At 41.3% G+C, this 18,656-nt stretch overlaps 2 protein-coding genes across 8 annotated transcripts in view; one reads left to right on the forward strand and one right to left on the reverse strand.

Annotated features, from left to right (window-relative positions):
• LOC133588513 (uncharacterized) overlaps positions 1 to 2,528 on the forward strand; it is a 62,716-nt gene extending 60,188 nt beyond the window's left edge. For 6 of the 7 annotated variants that reach the window (XM_061941111.2, XM_061941119.2, XM_072912223.1 and 3 more), the window contains one exon: positions 1,954 to 2,113. In XM_061941111.2, coding sequence (XP_061797095.1) covers positions 1,954 to 1,974 — 21 coding nt within the window. In that variant the 3' untranslated portion in view covers positions 1,975 to 2,113. Of the gene's footprint in view, positions 1 to 1,953; positions 2,114 to 2,200 lie in introns of those variants that run through there. The other variant, XR_012049314.1, reaches the window with a different exon arrangement.
• Positions 2,529 to 6,902: 4,374 nt separating this feature from the next.
• Positions 6,903 to 18,656, reverse strand: part of LOC133588463 (zinc finger protein 644-like) — a 30,031-nt gene continuing 18,277 nt past the window's right edge. Inside the window, 2 exon segments of the mRNA XM_061941045.2 lie at positions 6,903 to 7,403; positions 7,470 to 7,572. Coding sequence (XP_061797029.2) covers positions 7,217 to 7,403; positions 7,470 to 7,572 — 290 coding nt within the window. The 3' untranslated portion in view covers positions 6,903 to 7,216.

Raw genomic sequence — 18,656 nt, forward strand, 5'->3', positions numbered from 1 at the left:
GTCTTGGTTAACAAGACTCTGCAGCATCGCGTGGACATCGGGGGCGGTACCTCTGGATTGGCAGACCGGGAATGGTGGTTCCTCTCTTTAAGAAGGGGAACCGGAGGGTGTGTTCTAACTATCGTGGGATCACACTCCTCAGCCTTCCCGGTAAGGTCTATTCAGGTCTACTGGAGAGGAGGCTACGCCGGATAGTCGAACCTCGGATTCAGGAGGAACAGTGTGGTTTTCGTCCTGGTCGTGGAACTGTGGACCAGCTCTATACTCTCGGCAGGGTCCTTGAGGGTGCATGGGAGTTTGCCCAACCAGTCTACAAGTGCTTTGTGGACTTGGAGAAGGCATTCGACCGTGTCCCTCGGGAAGTCCTGTGGGGAGTGCTCAGAGAGTATGGGGTATCGGACTGTCTGATTGTGGCGGTCCGCTCCCTGTATGATCAGTGTCAGAGCTTGGTCCGCATTGCCGGCAGTAAGTCGGACACGTTTCCAGTGAAGGTTGGACTCCGCCAAGGCTGCCCTTTGTCACCGATTCTGTTCATAACTTTTATGGACAGAATTTCTAGGCGCAGTCAAGGCGTTGAGGGGATCTGGTTTGGTGGCTGCAGGATTAGGTCTCTGCTATTTGCAGATGATGTGGTCCTGATGGCTTCATCTGGCCAGGATCTTCAGCTCTCACTGGATCGGTTCGCAGCCGAGTGTGAAGCGACTGGGATGAGAATCAGCACCTCCAAGTCCGAGTCCATGGTTCTCGCCCGGAAAAGGGTGGAGTGCCATCTCTAGGTTGCGGGGGAGACCCTACCCCAAGTGGAGGAGTTCAAGTAACTCGGAGTCTTGTTCACGAGTGAGGGAAGAGTGGATCGTGAGATCGACAGGCGGATCGGTGCGGCGTCTTCAGTAATGCGAACGCTGTATCGATCCGTTGTGGTGAAGAAGGAGCTGAGCCGGAAGGCAAAGCTCTCAATTTACCGGTCGATCTACGTTCCCATCCTCACCTATGGTCATAAGCTTTGGGTTATGACCGAAAGGACAAGATCACGGGTACAAGCGGCCGAAATGAGTTTCCTCCGCCGGGTGGCGGGGCTCTCCCTTAGAGATAGGGTGAGAAGCTCTGTCATCCGGGGGGAACTCAAAGTAAAGCCACTGCTCCTCCACATCGAGAGGAGCCAGATGAGGTGGTTCGGGCATCTGGTCAGGATGCCACCCGAACGCCTCCCTAGGGAGGTGTTTAGGGCACGTCCGACCGGTAGGAGGCCACGGGGAAGACCCAGGACACGTTGGGAAGACTATGTCTCCCGGCTGGCCTGGGAACGCCTCGGGATCCCCCGGGAAAAGCTGGACGAAGTGGCTGGGGAGAGGGAAGTCTGGGCTTCCCTGCTTAGGCTGCTGCCCCCGCGACCCGACCTCGGATAAGCGGAAGAAGATGGATGGATGGATAATAAGTTAACTGGACAGAAGTTATAATCAGCTCATTTTTAAACATTTGATTTGATCATTAAAAATAATGCAACAATGATACACAATACTTTAGACTACTTCAGACTGTGGACCAAAAGTCTCCCGTACAAAAACTGAGGCACCACTTTATTTGCATTGTGACATTTCAACAAACAAAAATAAATGTACATAAGTATTTAGAGCCTTTGCTCAACACTTAGTTGATGCACCTTTGGCAGCAATTACAGCCTCAAGTCTTTTTTGTATACGATGCCACAAGCTTGGCACACCTATCTTTGGACACTTTCAACCATTTGTGTTTTGCAATTAAAAAATAGCAACTTTTCACATTGTCATTATGGGGTATTGTGTGTCAAATTTTGAGGACAAAAAGGAATTTATTCCATTTTGGAATAAGGCAGTAACATAGGAAAATGTGGGTGGGGTGGGGAGAGCTGTGAATACTTTCTGGACGCACTGTAGATGTTCTTCTCCATGTAAAAAAAAACATGGTCTTTTTCAGGGGTTCGGCAAGCTGGAGTGAAGACCCCCAAACATCTGCCACAAGTTCACCGTGGACTTGACTAACTTTCACCATCACACGCATTTTGAAGCTTTTCAGGTATTTTTTTTAAACAATTAAAGCAGATTGTTCTTACTCAGAAGCTGAAATGTTCTTATTGTAGAACCCCTGTGTGTGTGTGTGTGTGTGTGTGTGTGTGTGTGTTCGTGTGTTCGTGTATTTCAACCCTTCTTGAAACCTCAACAAGGAAAAGTACCTTCCATATGAGGACCGGTGAAGAAGTTAGGAATTAAATTATGGTCCCAGTACGGAAAACCATTGCATTTGGTGGTGAAATCTCTCAAAATTAGGGTGGTTCCAAAAAGGAGGGATTTTTCAAATTGACTCTGTGTCGGTTTTAAAAGTGCTCCTCCTTTGGTCAACATATGAAATAACAAGTGTGTGTAAAATTTTTTGAAGTGCTCCCCCTCTGGCCAACATATGTAATAAGTGTGTGTAAGAAATTGAAATGCGCCCCCTTTGGCCAAAATTAATTAAAATAAAATAAAATGTATATAGAGACATATTGTAATAACTTGAAGTAATTAATGAAGATTAAAAAACAATTACAAACAAAAAATTCAAAAACATTTTTTTTTTCTTTACTAAAACCTTACCTTTTTTATATTTGCATAGTATGTATATATTATTAATGTTGTAAATACAAATCTTTATATATCTAGAAAGGGTGGTCCTAAAGAGGCAGGCATTTTTCGGAGGTCTCAAGAAGGCAACAAATACAAGGATGTGTATGTGTGTGAGACACACGGGAGAAAAGTCAACTTGTGCATTTATTTTAATTGTGAACACAAACGCTTTAAACATTGTATTTGTGATATAATACATTTGAAGTCAAGTTATTGAAAAAGTGTCATTGTTAAAATATTGTAGACAAGGATGAAGGGCGTGGCTAGTAGTTTTGACAGTAGAACCTGCAAAGTGAAACACACCCATTGAATAGTTTTGGCCATCAGTGTGAAAATATGCCTCCAAAATCAAAACATTGCTTTTGAAGTGGTCATCGTGCAGAACGTCACATCATTCCATTCTTGTCATTTTACTAAGCAAGATTAAAGGAGCCATATGTAATAATGTGGCCAGAAATGGTACTGTAGTCCCCGGCTTCTCTCCCTGACTGCGGTTGCGAGATACGCAGCCGAATCCAGCTCGATATGGACTGGGCTACTCCAAGGAACTTGAAACTTCCACTGCCTCTTACTAGGGGGTTGAGATGCTGCGACCATAACAGCTGAACAGACACGCGTTCTGTCAATAACAAATCTCTAACACATTTTACACATAAATTAGGCTATTTTGAAGAAGAAGTACCCGGTATGTCATGCCTGCGTACAACATCACAACAAATGTCAATCATATGGTTATTGTCAGTACTTTAAGAAAACAAAAGACTAAAACCAACTACAACCAACTCTAGCAATGCTTATACTGGTGAAAATAAGTAGAGCATGCTTAGCAGCCTAATGTACGCCCAAAACTAAAGAGGAGACATGTTACCAAGGTAACAAGACATGTTACCAGGGGTGTCAAACTCAAATACAGAGTGGGGCCAAAATTTAAAACTGAACAAAGCCGCGGGCCAACGTTGAAAAAATTAACCTTTTAATAGGGACCCAAACAAGTTTTGCATTGAATATTGAACAAGCAAGGCTTATATAACTTTATAGTGACATGCAAAATCCAGTTTCAAATAATAATAATAAAAATTAAAATATATCAATGGCATATCAAATACAATTTAAATTAAAGCTGCAAGCAGCGATGGACGGGACCGACTTTGACGGCACATAAAATCCAAACCGGAGCAGTAATAAAAACTCTTTGGTCAACTTTTAATCAGAAAGGTTCGATCTCTCTCCTGTGCTAGTTTGAAGCCGACACAACAAACGCGCTCAGAGGAGATAATGTTTGAAAAAAGGTGACCGTTTTTTACAAAACTTTTGTTTTGAAGGGGGAATAGCAAACTTCCTGTTGATTTTTGCTGGGGGTTGTCAATATGTGAAATGTAGGTCTAAGTGATACCTACATAGAGGTTTTTGTTTCATGTCTCTATGACATTCCTACTGAAAGTTACAGGCAGTTTTGTCTGAGTTTTCTTCCTAGGAGCAGTTGTGTCTGTGTTTTCTTCCTAGGGGGTGCTAGAGCGCAATTTTGAGTTTTGGGGTTGGATTTTTTCATTAGATCGCAATTTTTGCCAGTCCTGATGTGTGTGTCCAGTTTGGTGAGCTTTGAAGCATGTTAAGGGGGTCAAATTACAGCTCAAAGAGGCAAAAGTGACTGTTTTTACGAAACTTTTGTTTTGAAGGGGGAATTGCCAACTTCCTGTTGATTTTTGCTGAAAGATGTTAATGTATGAAATCTAGGTCTAAGTCAGACCTACATAGAAGTTTTTGTTTCATGTCTCTACGACATTTCTACCGGAAGTTACAAGCAGTTTTGTCTGTGTTTTTCCTAGGGGGCGCTAGAGCGCAATTTTGAGTTTTGGGGTTTGTTTTTTTTATTAAATGGCAATTTTTGCAAGTCCTGATGTGTGTGTCAAATATGGTGAGTTTTGAAGCATGTTAAGGGGGTCAAATTACAGCTCAAAGAGGCGGCGGAATAATAATAATAAAACCTTACAATTACAATAGGGTCCTCTGTCCCAAAGGGACATTGCGGTCCCTAATAAAAATTGAATGCCTCTTTTCTATGTGCAGCCTTCTGAGGTAAATATCAACATTAACTTTTTCCACAGGCTAATAAATTTGAAAATAAAATAACAATGAATAAACCAACCATTCAGGACTTTAAACTGCTCAGTTTGCAACACACTGATCTAATCTGATGTGCCCAAACCAGATACCTGACATCTTTTCTTGGATACTAGTTCATTAATGTCGGGGCTCAGGCTTTGAGCTGAGGCAACCTTCATTATCGAACGAAGGTGTTCATCAGTCATTATTTCTCGTATTCCACAGTCTTGGGGGCGTGCCTTACAGGCACTGCTTTTAACGTCCTCTATGAGCTGACGTCACATCCGTTTTTCATCCCTTCTAACAACGTGCCCGCCCAGTCACAAGATATGTGCGGCTCCTGTACGCACACACACGTGAATGCAACGCATACTTGCTCTTCAGCGATACAGGTTACACTGTGAGTGGCCGTATAGCAACATTAACATTGTTACAAATATACGCCACACTGTGAATCCACACCAAACAATGACAAACCCATTTTGGGAGAACATCCTCACAGTAACACAACAGAACAAATACGGTACCCAAAACCCTTTGCAGTACTAACTCTTCAAGTGTTGTGCCGGATAATGCACCCCTGACGGGAGTGTTATATCAACTAAAGCCCACACTTAAAGTTTCCACGTGCAAGATTGAATCTATTTGAAAAAGTTCTTTAATAAGAAGCCAAAAGTGCAAAAACAATAATGTTCGTGTTGGAGGAGTTGTGAATGAATGAAATATGAAATCCGTGCTGCCGTCGCTGCTGGGCCACAACATTAGGTACACCTGCAGACTGCAGCACGGATTTCATATTTCATTCATTCACAACTCCTCCAACACGAACATTATTGTTTTTGCACTTTTGGCTTCTTATTAAATTACTTTTTCAAATAGATTCAATCTTGCACGTGGAAACTTTAAGTGGGCTTTAGTTGATATAACACTCCCATCAGGGGGTGCATTCTACGCCGGGGGTGCATTATCCGGCACAACACCTGGACGCTACAATATACACCTCTAAATCCCCCCCCCCCCACACACACACACACTTTGTAGCGTCCCGGAAGAGTTAGTGCTGCAAAGACTTCTGGGTATTTGTTCTGTTGTGTTTATGTTGTGTTACTGTGCGGATGTTCTCTCAAAATGTGTTGTCATTCGTGTTTGGTGTGGGTTCACAGTGTGGCGCATATTTCTAACAATGTTAAAAGTTTTTTATACGGCCACTCTCAGTGTGACCTGTATCGCTGAAGATCAAGTATGCGTTGGCTGTCTCCATATGTTTCACATTGCCATGAATGTGCTAATGTTGGAACCCATTTCCTCAGCGTATCGGCATATTGAGAAGGAAATAGGCACTGACACTACCCATATCCACATAGCTTTTATTTGTCCAAAATATATTTTGTCATGTCAGTTGGATGACACATCGACATACAAGCTAACGTCGATGTGTCATTGACCGGGCTAGCATGCTTAAGCATTACACTCGGAGCTTCGCACCATCACACTAAGCATTCGTTGCAGGAACATACTAGCTTTGATAGACAATATCATAGACTGTATTGGACAATATCATTTACATACCAAATGTCCATTTCCATTTATGACAAGTAATAATAATACCTAAATGCCTGACTTACCTATCAAGGAGGAAATTATCAAGTTTGGCTTCAGATGAAAAAATCTTCTCCATCTTCCAAAGGCATCCTCGTTTTGTTCCTGGCTTTGTCATGAATAAGTTGAGAATGGGAACGAGGCATTTTAGATTTACTAAGGTCTGACATGTTTAGTACCTTTACCAGTGGCAGTAGCTCGACGAAGATGAACCTGGATGTGACACACTCGGACTTTCTAATTGGTCAAAGGGTGGAGGGCGGGGCATCGAAATGAAAACAATATTTCGGGGCTGTAAATCTAATTCTGAAATGAACATATTACTGTTATCAGTTATAGCGGTATTGGAAAAGAACATGATTTATTAACGCCTTTCGACATATCAGGGCCATTTAATGATGACTTGACATGAGATTATTACATATGACTCCTTTATATAGTCTATTTAAAGCTAACTTTACTATATAAACTTTTTATACATGAAGTAAGTCATGAAATGGATTGTTTTCTACTTCAAAGGTTCCACTCGATCGTTGAAAACAGAACCAAAAAAATAAAATATTTAGTATAAGTTTTTATTTTTGTCAGGTTGGATACTAAGTGTGCATGAAGATGGGGTAGAAGAAAGCAGGTTTTCATACAAGTGCTCCTAATTTAGAAGAAAAGGTTGATTGGATTCCGAGTCTGAGGTAAAGGTTGTCTTCCTTACTGCGGTGGAACTCTTCTTCCACGGGGGGGAAAATATCCAAAATCATTGTCCAAAAAGTCTCCATTTATACGGCAATCTGAAAGATGCAGATTGTACTTTTGGCCTGTACGTCCTACAAAAAAGTGAAAAGACATCCCATGTACATAAAGCAAAGTTCAGGTTGTGTTCAGGAGGTGGCAATGGGAGTGTTCTCCTGGTCGCTCTTGACGCCAGCCAAGTCTGCGGAGGGTGATATGGCCTCCACCATGCCCAGCCCAGTGTGAGGGACTCCAGTGTTCATGATGTGTCTCTGGAGGTGCTTCACCCAGTCCTCCTGGACCGACAAAGGACCCTGGAAGACCAGGTCACAGAACCTGCAAGGAGAAGGTGCCACCATGTGGTCAAACGGCACACGCGCTCACCCGCCATGAAGACGTTACCTGCACGTGAGTCTGTACATATCCTCGGGTGTTTGGGTCAACGGCAGCGTCTTCTTCTTGGAGCTCTGCCGTAAACGCTGCCTCCTCGCTTTGCAGTCGAACGCTGAAAGACAATTAGTGGGAGGACTTTGTTCATGTGTATCTTCAGCTCAGACCTTCTTGCTTCCAATCTATGCTTCCTTCCTGCCGTCCAAAAGCCAACATTATGAGGCATAGCCCCCCAATTGGATATTCAACTCAATTGTTCTGGGAGCCACCTTTCCAGAACGCTAGGGACCGGACTTCCTCCGTCACTATTAGCCCAATTGTGTTTATTCTGGAGACGCAGCGTCCTCTACAGTAGAAATTAGGGATGTCCGATAATGGCTTTTTGCCGATATCCGATATTCCGATTTGTCCAACGCTTTAATTACCGATACCGATATCAACCGATATATGCAGTCGTGGAATTAACACATTATTATGCCTAATTTGGACAACCAGGTATGGTGAAGATAAGGTACTTTTTAAAAATGTTTATAAAATAAGATAAATAAATTAAAAACATTTTCTTGAATAAAAAAACAATATAAAAACAGTTACATAGAAACTAGTAATTAATGAAAATGAGTCAAATTAACTGTTAAAGGTTAGTACTATTAGTGGACCAGCAGCACGCACAATCATGTGTGCTTACGGACTGTATCCCTTGCAGACTGTATTGATATATATTGATATATAATGTAGGAACCACAATATTAATAACAGAAATAAACAACCCTTTTGTGTGAAGGAGTTGGTGCACTAATTGTAAGTGTATCTTGTGTTTTTTATGTTGATTTAATTAAAAAAATACAGATAATTAAAAAAACGATACCGATAATTTCCGATATTACATTTTAACGCATTTATCGGCCGATATTATCGGACATCCCTAGTAGAAATTGTATTATTTTCTCCGTTACAGGAGCGCTCTGCTATTTTTAGGGACCTTCTGCAAAAAAGCTACTGTGAATTCCGGATATAAGTAGCTACTACCGTATTTTCCGCACCATAAGGCGCCCTGGGTTAAAAGCCGCGCCTTCAATGAACGGCATATTTCAAAACTTTGTCCACCTATAAGCCGCCCGGTGTTGTAAGCCGCATCTAACTGCGCTAAAGGAATGTCAAAAAAAACAGTCAGATAGGTCAGTCAAACTTTAATAATATATTAAAAACCAGCGTTCTAACAACTCTGTTCACTCCCAAAATGTACGCAAATGTGCAATCACAAACATAGTAAAATTCAAAATAGTGCAGAGCAATAGCAACATAATGTTGCTCGAACGTTAATGTCACAACACACAAAATAAACATAACGCTCACTTTCTGAAGTTATTCTTCATTCATAAATCCCTCGAATTATTCTCCTTCGTTGTCCGAATTGAAAAGTTGGGCGTATGTCGTCCGGCGCTGTCTCCCTGTCTTAGTGAAGGTGTGTTCGCCTTCTGTCATCCACTGTTCCCACGTAGTTAGCAGTCTAGCTTCGAATGCCCTGTTGACACCAATATCTAGCGGCTGGAGGTCTTTTGTCAATCCACCCGGAATGACGGCGAGTATTGAATTAAGCGTGTCTCTTAATGTGATGTTATGAGCTAGCAAATATAACAACTACACTACCCAGCATGCAACGATAGTGACGAGCATGCGCGGTAGCCCTGAGAAGCGTTGTTGTATGCTGGCAGTTAGAATGTGGTTATGAGCACGCTGTGAGTAAACGTTGAGAACTCAGTTAACACGCCTCGTCTGCATTATTTATAATTAGACAGACAACACACTTAATAGGAGCCATTTTGGGGTCTTTACATAAACACACAAATGGAAATGAAACGTCACATATCCCAGCATGCACCGCGCGCTTCTTCTACGGGGAAAAAAGATGGCGGCTGTTTACCGTAGTTGCGAGACCTAAACTTTATGAAAATGAATCTTAATATTTATCCATATATAAAGCGCACCGGGTTATAAGGCGCACTGTCAGCTTTTGAGAAAATTTGTGGTTTTTAGGTGCGCCTTATAGTGCGGAAAATACGGTATATATTTTTTTTTACACTTTGAACCCTGCGGCTCATAAAACAGTGAAGATAATTCTATACAAAAAGCTAAAACAAAACAAGCAAATGCATTAAAAATATGTTTTATAGTTTGTGCTGTGGTGCCATCTTTTGGACAAGTTCGCTCACTGCAGCTGCTGCAGTGTCCTCCCATTTACTGCTTTTAACCAGAACTCGAAGTGACGTCTGGTCTTCCAATCGTCCAAAGCGTTGCTACTTGTAATGATTCTTCATTCATCACGCCAAGTTTTACAATATATAACTAAAACAAGTCATACTTACTAAGCCGTTCCATGTGTGATGTCTGTAGGAGTGTTTTCATGCATATTTGTACGTGCTATCGTTACGTAACATACTTGCCAACCCTCCCGAATTTTCCGGGAGACTCCCGAATTTCAGTGCCTCTCCCGAAAATCTCCCAGGGCAACCATTCTCCCGAATTTCTCCCGATTTCCACCCGGACAACAATATTGGGGGCATGCCTTAAAGGCACTGCCTTTAGCGTCCTCTCTCACCTGAAAAGGAGACTATTATATATGTCTCCGTTATCCATAGGTTTATCTATAACCCATAAAGTAGGCAGGCACGGAGCTATTTCTCAGCGTGTGTTTATTCCAGCCGGCACGTTAATACTGTAGCGGCTGGCTACGGGGTGTTAGCCAATGACTGTGGCTGGGGGGCGGGACTTCCGGGAGAGATAGGGAAGTGACGTTGTTAATAGGAAGTGGGTGTTCGAGTTTTGCCGGGAAAAGGGATAAAACACACATTGGAGCTGTTGTGTGGTTGCATTACATCTTGTGCAATAAAGACAAGACAAACAAACAAGTCGTATGAGCCTACATTCCTGGGATTATGCCAGTACTCAAATGGCAGAACAAAAGCTACTCAAATAGTGAAAGGTAGGTGTTTTTGTTTTTTTAAAGGCCTACTGAAACCCACTACTACCGACCACGCAGTCTGATAGTTTATATATCAATGATGAAATCTTAACATTGCAACACATGCCAATACGTCTCGGTATGATGACGTCACGGATTGTGGAGGACATTTTGGGACAGCATGGTGGCCAGCTATTAAGTCGTCTGTTTTCATCGCAAAATTCCACAGTATTCTGGACATCTGTGTTGGTGAATCTTTTGCAATTTGTTCAATGAACAATGGAGACAGCAAAGAAGAAAGCTGTAGGTGGGAAGCGGTGTATTGCAGGCAGATGCAGCAACACAAACACAGCCGGTGTTTCATTGTTTACATTCCCGAAAGATGACAGTCAAGCTTTACCATTGGCCTGTGGAGAACTGGGACAACAGAGACTCTTACCGGGAGGACTTTGAGTTGGATACGCAGACGCGGTACCGTGAGTACGCATGCAGCTGCGGCTTCCAAACATTTGATCGTTTGCCCGTACGTGCGTGCCGCTATGTGCATGTCACGTACGTAACTATGGGGACTTTGGGGAAATATATGTGCTGTATGAACTTTGGGGAGGTGAACGGTACTTTGGGCTGTGGGATTGAGTGTGTTGTGCAGGTGTTTGAGTTGTATTGGCGGGTTATATGGACGGGAGGGGGGAGGTGTTTGTTATGCGGGATTAATTTGTGGCATATTAAATATAAGCCTGGTTGTGTTGTGGCTAATAGAGTATATATATGTCTTGTGTTTATTTACTGTTTGAGTCATTCCCAGCTGAATATCAGGTCCCACCCGCCTCTCACAGCATCTTCCCTATCTGAATCGCTCCCACTGCCCTCTAGTCCTTCACTCTCACTTTCCTCATCCACGAATCTTTCACCCTCGCTCAAATTAATGGGGAAATCGTCGCTTTCTCGGTCCGAATCGCTCTCGCTGCTGGTGGCCATGATTGTAAACAATGTGCAGATGTGAGGAGCTCCACAACCTGTGACGTCACACTACTCGTCTGCTACTTCCGGTACAGGCAAGGCTTTTTTATCAGCGACCAAAAGTTGCGAACTTTATCGTCGATGTTCCCTACTAAATCCTTTCAGCAAAAATATGGCAATATCGCGAAATGATCAAGTATGACACATAGAATGCTCCTCCACATCGAGAGGAGCCAGATGAGGTGGTTCGGGCATCTGGTCAGGATGCCACCCGATCGCCTCCCTCGGGAGGTGTTTAGGGCACGTCCGACCGGTAGGAGGCCATGGGGAAGACCCAGGACACGCTGGGAAGACTATGTCTCCCGGCTGGCCTGGGAACGCCTCGGGATCCCCCGGGAAGAGCTGGACGAAGTGGCTGGGGAGAGGGAAGTCTGGGCTTCCCTGCTTAGGCTGCTGCCCCCGCGACCCGACCTCGGATAAGCGGAAGAAGATGGATGGATGGATGGACACATAGAATGGACCTGCTATCCCCGTTTAAATAAGAAATCGCATTTCAGTAGGCCTTTAAAGTAAGCAACAAGTACAGTACAGTTAGTAGAACAACTGTCTTTTCATTACTGTACTCTATATATATATATGTATATATATATTATATATATATATATATATATATATAAAAATATATATAATATATACATATATATATAATATAATATATACATATATATATAATATAATATATACATATATATATATATAATATATACATATATATATATATAATATATACATATATATATATATAATATATACATTATATATATAATATATACATATATATATATAATATATATATAATATATATATTATATAATATATACATTAGATATATAATATATACATATATATATATAATATATATAATATATATATAATATATATATTATATATATAATATATATATATAATATATATATACATATATATACAATATATATGTATATAATATATATATATATATATATATAAAAATAAATACTTTAATTTCAGTTAATTCTAGCTATAAATATACTCCTCCCCCTTAACACCGCCCACCCCCCCAATCTCCCGAATTTGCAGGTCTCAAGGTTGGCAAGTATGGTTACGTAATGACGCTAGCGTTGTTAGCATGAGCTAATATGCTAACACGTTTAAGAGTGTCTGTTTTAGTATTATTCACTTACAATGGAATTATTTTTGTATTGTTTCAGTTTCACAAATTCCTCAGTAAATTCACCAAAACGTCACCGTGGAGTTATTGAGTCTGTTTAGCTGATTGTAGAGCTAGCTTGCGCAGCTAGTGGGTCCATGACCATGACTTCTGTTTTGTTTGATCAGCCGTTTTACTGCCGTGTTACAGACATCGTTTGGAAACAATTAAGGTATGTAAATACCTTAATAACAGTGATTCTCAAAATGTGGTACGTTACGCCAAAGACCCACTTAAAATGATATCCCAACACAGTGTTACTGTTCAAACTGTGTGTAATGCTACAGTGGCCTAAAATATGAAATGTACTATGCCCTGTTTTTAATGACTACTTAGGCCTACTACGCTACTGTATTTAATGTTGGTCATTGAAGAGGTGCTGAGGTGCTACTTTGAGAAGAACCGCTGATCTACAATTACAGTGTTGGGATTGTAACCATCCAAACATGATAAGCAGCGACGACAAGTAAGTAAGATAGCTAGATGGTTAACAAAATACAAGCTTGCTTCGGTGCTCCTGATCGTCTCCTGGTTCTGCAACTCAGTGCTGAGTTTAGGCAAGAGGACTAGTGAGTACCTGTAGCTGAGGCCAGTGTTCAATTTATTTGTATTAAAATATGTCAGTTTAAAAACACTAAAGTGACATGTTGACGGATTTCCGCGTTTCACATGCCGGCATTTTGTTGTTTTTTCTTGTCTACCTGCTCACTTTTACCACACTTTAAACCCCAGCGCTTTATACAACGCTGCAGGTCATTTATAGATTTTTTTTTTCAGGTTTACGAGCTTCACATGCGGCCAACAATTTTAGCCTGATCACATCAGACCGATGAAAGTTTCAGTCGACCATTTACCGCGTGACGGACGCCATCAGAGAGAGGAAACCACAAAATGCACACGACTCAGACCCGAAGCCGAAGACAATCGGCCCAGTCATGGAAAAAGGAAACGGGGCCCCCAAAAGGCCAGACCATAGCGCCGAGGAGGACTTTAGCGGTTTCAGCGCTCAGGAGGGGAAGCATGAAGACCACGCTCAATAGTCTTTCCGGTAGGCAATATTGTTCTGTTACATTTGTCAATGAAAACAACATTTCATCTTTCAATGTAACAACATGTGGCAATTAGACTTGTGTGCTCAACATAAGTACAAAATAACATTTGTCCAAATATTTGTGGCTTATAGGTGCCTGAAAATTACGTTACCGTATTTTTCGGACCATTAGGCGTACCTTATTATAAGGCAGCTAATTTTGTGTCAATGAGAGGTCCTATACGCCAGTGATTTTCAACCACCGTGCCGCGGCACACTAGTGTGAAATTATGCAACTTCACCTAATTGGTCCAAAAAATATTTTTTGCAAATCAATAATCATAATAATGTGCCGTTGTCAAGTGCCTGTGCTGTGTAGAGCTTGACAGACTAACCATGTAATGACACTCCATTTCAGTAGGTGGCAGCAGGTAGTTCATTGCTTTGTAGAAGTCGGAACACGTCGAGGATGGTTTGTCGTGATCCCAATAGGCAGAGCACAGCGGGAGACAGCGTGCAGGCAAAAAGGTATGTAACGCTTAAACCAAAAATCAACAAAAGGCAAGTCCCGCTAGGAAAAGGCACTGAACCATAGGAATGGCTTTGTAAAACAAAAGTAAAACTGAACTGGCTACAAAGTCAACAAAAACAGAATGCTGGACGACAGCAAAAACTTACAGCGTGTGGAGCGAAGACGGCGTCCACAAAGCACATCCCGTACATGACATGACAATCGACAATGTCCCCTCAAAGAAGGATAGCGTACGCACGACTTAAATAGTCTTGATTGCGAAAACAAAGCAGGGGCGGGGCAATAGCGCTCAAAAGAAGGCGTGAAGCTGCTACAGGAGAACACCAACAAAACAGGAAGGGTCACCAAAATAACAGCGCAAGACAGGAACTAAAGCAATACACACAGGAAACAACAACAAACTCAAAATAAGGCACCTGGTGGAGTTTAATTTTTTAAAGGGGAATATGATCACAATTTCAGAAGGGTTAAAACCATTAAAAATCAGTTCCCAGTGGCCTATTTTATTTTTCAAAGTGTTTTTCAAAATGTTACCCATCACGCAATATCCCTAAAAAAAGCTTCAAAGTGCCTGATTTTAACCATCGTTATATACACCCGTCCATTTTCCTGTGACGTCACATAGTGAAGCCAACACAAACAAACATGGCGGAAAGAACAGCAAGCTATAGCGACATTAGCTCGGATTCAGACTCGGATTTCAGCGGCTTAAGCGATTCAACAGATTACGCATGTATTGAAACGAAATTGAAGAAGAAACTGAAGCTATTAAGCCATATCGGTTTGAACCGTATGCAAGCGAAACGGACGAAAACGACACGACAGCCAGCGACACGGGAGAAAGCGAGGACGAATTCGGCGATCGCCTTCTAACCAACGATTGGTATGTGTTTGTTTGGCATTAAAGGAAACTAACAACTATGAACTAGGTTTACAGCATATGAAATACATTTGGCAACAACATGCACTTTGAGAGTGCAGACAGCCCATTTCAGGCGCGCTAAGAACATATATTTTTCCACGATTTTAGCACTCAGGTTAACCATACCTAAATAGACACAAAATACTGCATTACAAGACTACCCGAATGTACTCGAATGATTGAAAAAAATAAATGTTTTTAAGCTAAATTATTGGTAAACACAGTTTATGTAAAATAATTTACGTAAAACAGCGAGTAATGAATAAAGTTTTCATCAATTAATATATTCTGTAGACATACCCTTATCCGCTCTCTTTTCCTGAAAGCTGATCTGTCCAGTTTTGGAGTTGATGTCAGCAGGCCAGGGAAGCTAGGGTCGATATTCTTCTCTTGATCATCTTCGGTGGCATAAGGGACGGTTGCCACCTCTGTCGTAGCATAGCTTTCGTCGGTAAAGTATGCGGAACAAACGACTGACCATTTCGTCGGCTTTCCCCACAGCCTTGTATTTTGAACAAATTTCGTCAAATTTCTTGCCACTTTCGCATCTTTGGGCCACTGGTGCAACTTGAATCCGTCCCTGTTCGTGTTGTTACACCCTCCGACAACACACTGACGAAAGTGAGAAAATGGCGGATTGCTTCCCGATGTGACGTCACGCTGTGACGTCATCGCTCCGAAAGCGAATAATAGAAAGGCGTTTAATTCGCCAAAATTCACCCATTTAGAGTTCGGAAATCGGTTAAAAAAATATATGGTCTTTTTTCTGCAACATCAAGGTATATATTGACGCTTACATAGGTCTGGTGATAATGTTCCCCTTTAACCTTTTCTGCTGGTGGTGTGCCTCCGTAATTTTTTTATGAAAAAAATGTGCCTTGGCTCAAAAAAGGTTGAAAAACACTGCTATACGCCACCCATAAAATCCGATCATATACATCCAAAAACTGCCAACAATACTCCATTTACATTTGGTGACTTGAATATGAACAAGTATTAGTGATATTGTTATTATAGGTGCTAACGCAGACAAACTATTTATAGCCAGCATTGTGATCACTTCCTGTGTGCCTATGTTTACATCATCGAGTGATCTGCTGCTTCCTTGCTCCCTGTCAGTTTATTCTGGATCATAAATCGTGCCTCTCACCTGGACAGTAGATGGCTGAGAATATAATCCGACAAGTTGGGACACTTTGACAGCCAATTTAGACCCGGCATTGGCAAGAAAAACAAAAATACGCTTGGTTCCACACCCCTTTTCTTGGTGAGGATTATGAGTCATTCTTCATCGAAATAGGAATATATGAACATCCTCGCAGTCTGCATCCTAATGACAGCAGACCTTGTACAGTAAGTGATATATTATTATTTTTGTTGGCTCTCATGAAGTTTGCAGTGAGTAATAATCAGGGATGTTGTTAAAAAAGAAAGCGAAAGTTGTGATGCGTTTTTGAAATGCCGAAAATGATCAAAATAGGTAAATACTAAATGTTATAAATGTTACTAGATTACATATATACTTACATCATGTATATAAAACCCTAATGGAGGTGTTTGGATGTTTTTTTAAGGGATTTATAGGCAGAATAGAACAACTCACATAGGCTCCATTGTTAGCTGACTTTTGATCGCATCTACCGTATTTTTCGGACTATAGGTCGCAGTTTTTTTTCATAGTTTGGCCGGGGGTGTGACTTATACTCAGGAGCGACTTATGTGTGAAATGATTAACACATTACCGTAAAATATCAAATAATATTATTTATCTCATTCACGTAAGAGACTAGACGTATAAGATTTCATGGGATTTAGCGATTAGGAGTGACAGATTGTTTGGTAAACGTATAGCATGTTCTATATGTTATAGTTATTTGAATGACTCTTACCATAATATGTTATGTTAACATACCAGGCACGTTCTCAGTTGGTTATTTATGCCTCATATAACGTACACTTATTCAGCCTGTTGTTCACTATTCTTTATTTATTTTAAATTGCCTTTCAAATATCTATTCTTGGTGTTGGGTTTTATCAAATAAATTCCCCCCAAAAGTGCGACTTATATATGTTTTTTTCCTTCTTTAGTATGCATTTTCGGCAGGTGCGACTTATACTCAGGTGAGACTTATACTACGAAAAATACTGTACTTAAAATTTAAAATGCATTAAAAAAAATGTATCCGTCATCATGTCTTTCATAATAAATAGGCACAATTTTTTTTTAAAGTACAGTTTCCCTTTAATTGAGCGACATGCTTGTGTTGATATTCAGAATTCGGGTGTTGATGAAATGCACTTGGCCATGATTTTGTTTACATAAATTACACTTATTAGAAAAATTGAGTTGAAATCTTTTCCTGTCTTTAAAAAAAGGGTCTATGGCCCAGCTGAAATACATACTAAGCAGCTAGCAACACAAACAGACATCAATGGAGGGAGAAAGAGAATGGAAAATAACTACTTTAGTCAACTGGAGAGAACAGGGGTTTTCCTGCGTTCAAAATAAATTTGTGTCGCCCCCGCCAGGGCGATTGCGTTCGCTCAACACAGCGTAAAGCTGTTGATTGAGCGATTGATGTGCCTTTGCGACAGCTACGTATTTTAACTGCAGTTGCAGCGTTGCGCCACTATAGAGGCGCTATAACGACAGCAGTGCACCGAAAAGACCTGAAGCAACTACCGAAGAAGAAACAGATCGAATGGTGTTTTTTCCCGCTACTTGGTGCACAACGTTGACAAGTGGATTTTAGCCATACGGAGCGATCACTGGACTCCTACAGAACACTCCAGACTGTTCTGTGAACACTTTGTCTCTGGTAAGTGAACACAGCTTGTAGTGTTAGCTTTGTTTCCAACCTTTTCTGACTAATTATAATAGATCGATTGACTGAAGAATTTATTAGAAGTTTGCATAGGATCAGGTAGAGTTTCATGACGGTACAGATTGACTGGTACAAGGTCAACTAAAAGGAGTTACCCCCCCCAAAAAAAGTTTCCTCCGTGTCAGAGTAACGTTTGTTTTTTAGCATTGCCGGTATGGCAGGTAAAATCAGCCACGACTTAAAAAAGCGATCTCGCGAGAAGGAAAGTCAAGAGTCCAGGTGGAACAGAGCAGAGAAATTAATGTAACAGGCAGTTAAAGGCCTACTGAAACCCACTACTACTGACCACGCAGTCTGATAGTTTATATATCAATGATGAAATCTTAACATTGCAACACATGCCAATACGGCCGGGTTAGCTTACTAAAGTGCAATTTTAAATTTCGCGTGAAATATCCTGCTGAAAACGTCCCGGTATGATGACTTCAGCGCGTGACGTCACGGATTGTAGAGGACATTTTGGGACAGCATGGTGGCCAGCTATTAAGTCGTCTGTTTTCATCGCAAAATTCCACAGTATTCTGGACATCTGTGTTGGTGAATGTTTTGCAATTTGTTCAATGAACAATGGAGACAGCAAAGAAGAAAGCTGTAAGTGGGAAGCGGTGTATTGCGGCAGGTGTTGTGCCGGATAACGCACCCCCGCCGTAGAATGCACC

Source organism: Nerophis lumbriciformis, linkage group LG03 (genome assembly GCF_033978685.3).
Source record: "Nerophis lumbriciformis linkage group LG03, RoL_Nlum_v2.1, whole genome shotgun sequence".
Classification (NCBI taxonomy): Eukaryota; Metazoa; Chordata; class Actinopteri; order Syngnathiformes; family Syngnathidae; genus Nerophis; species Nerophis lumbriciformis.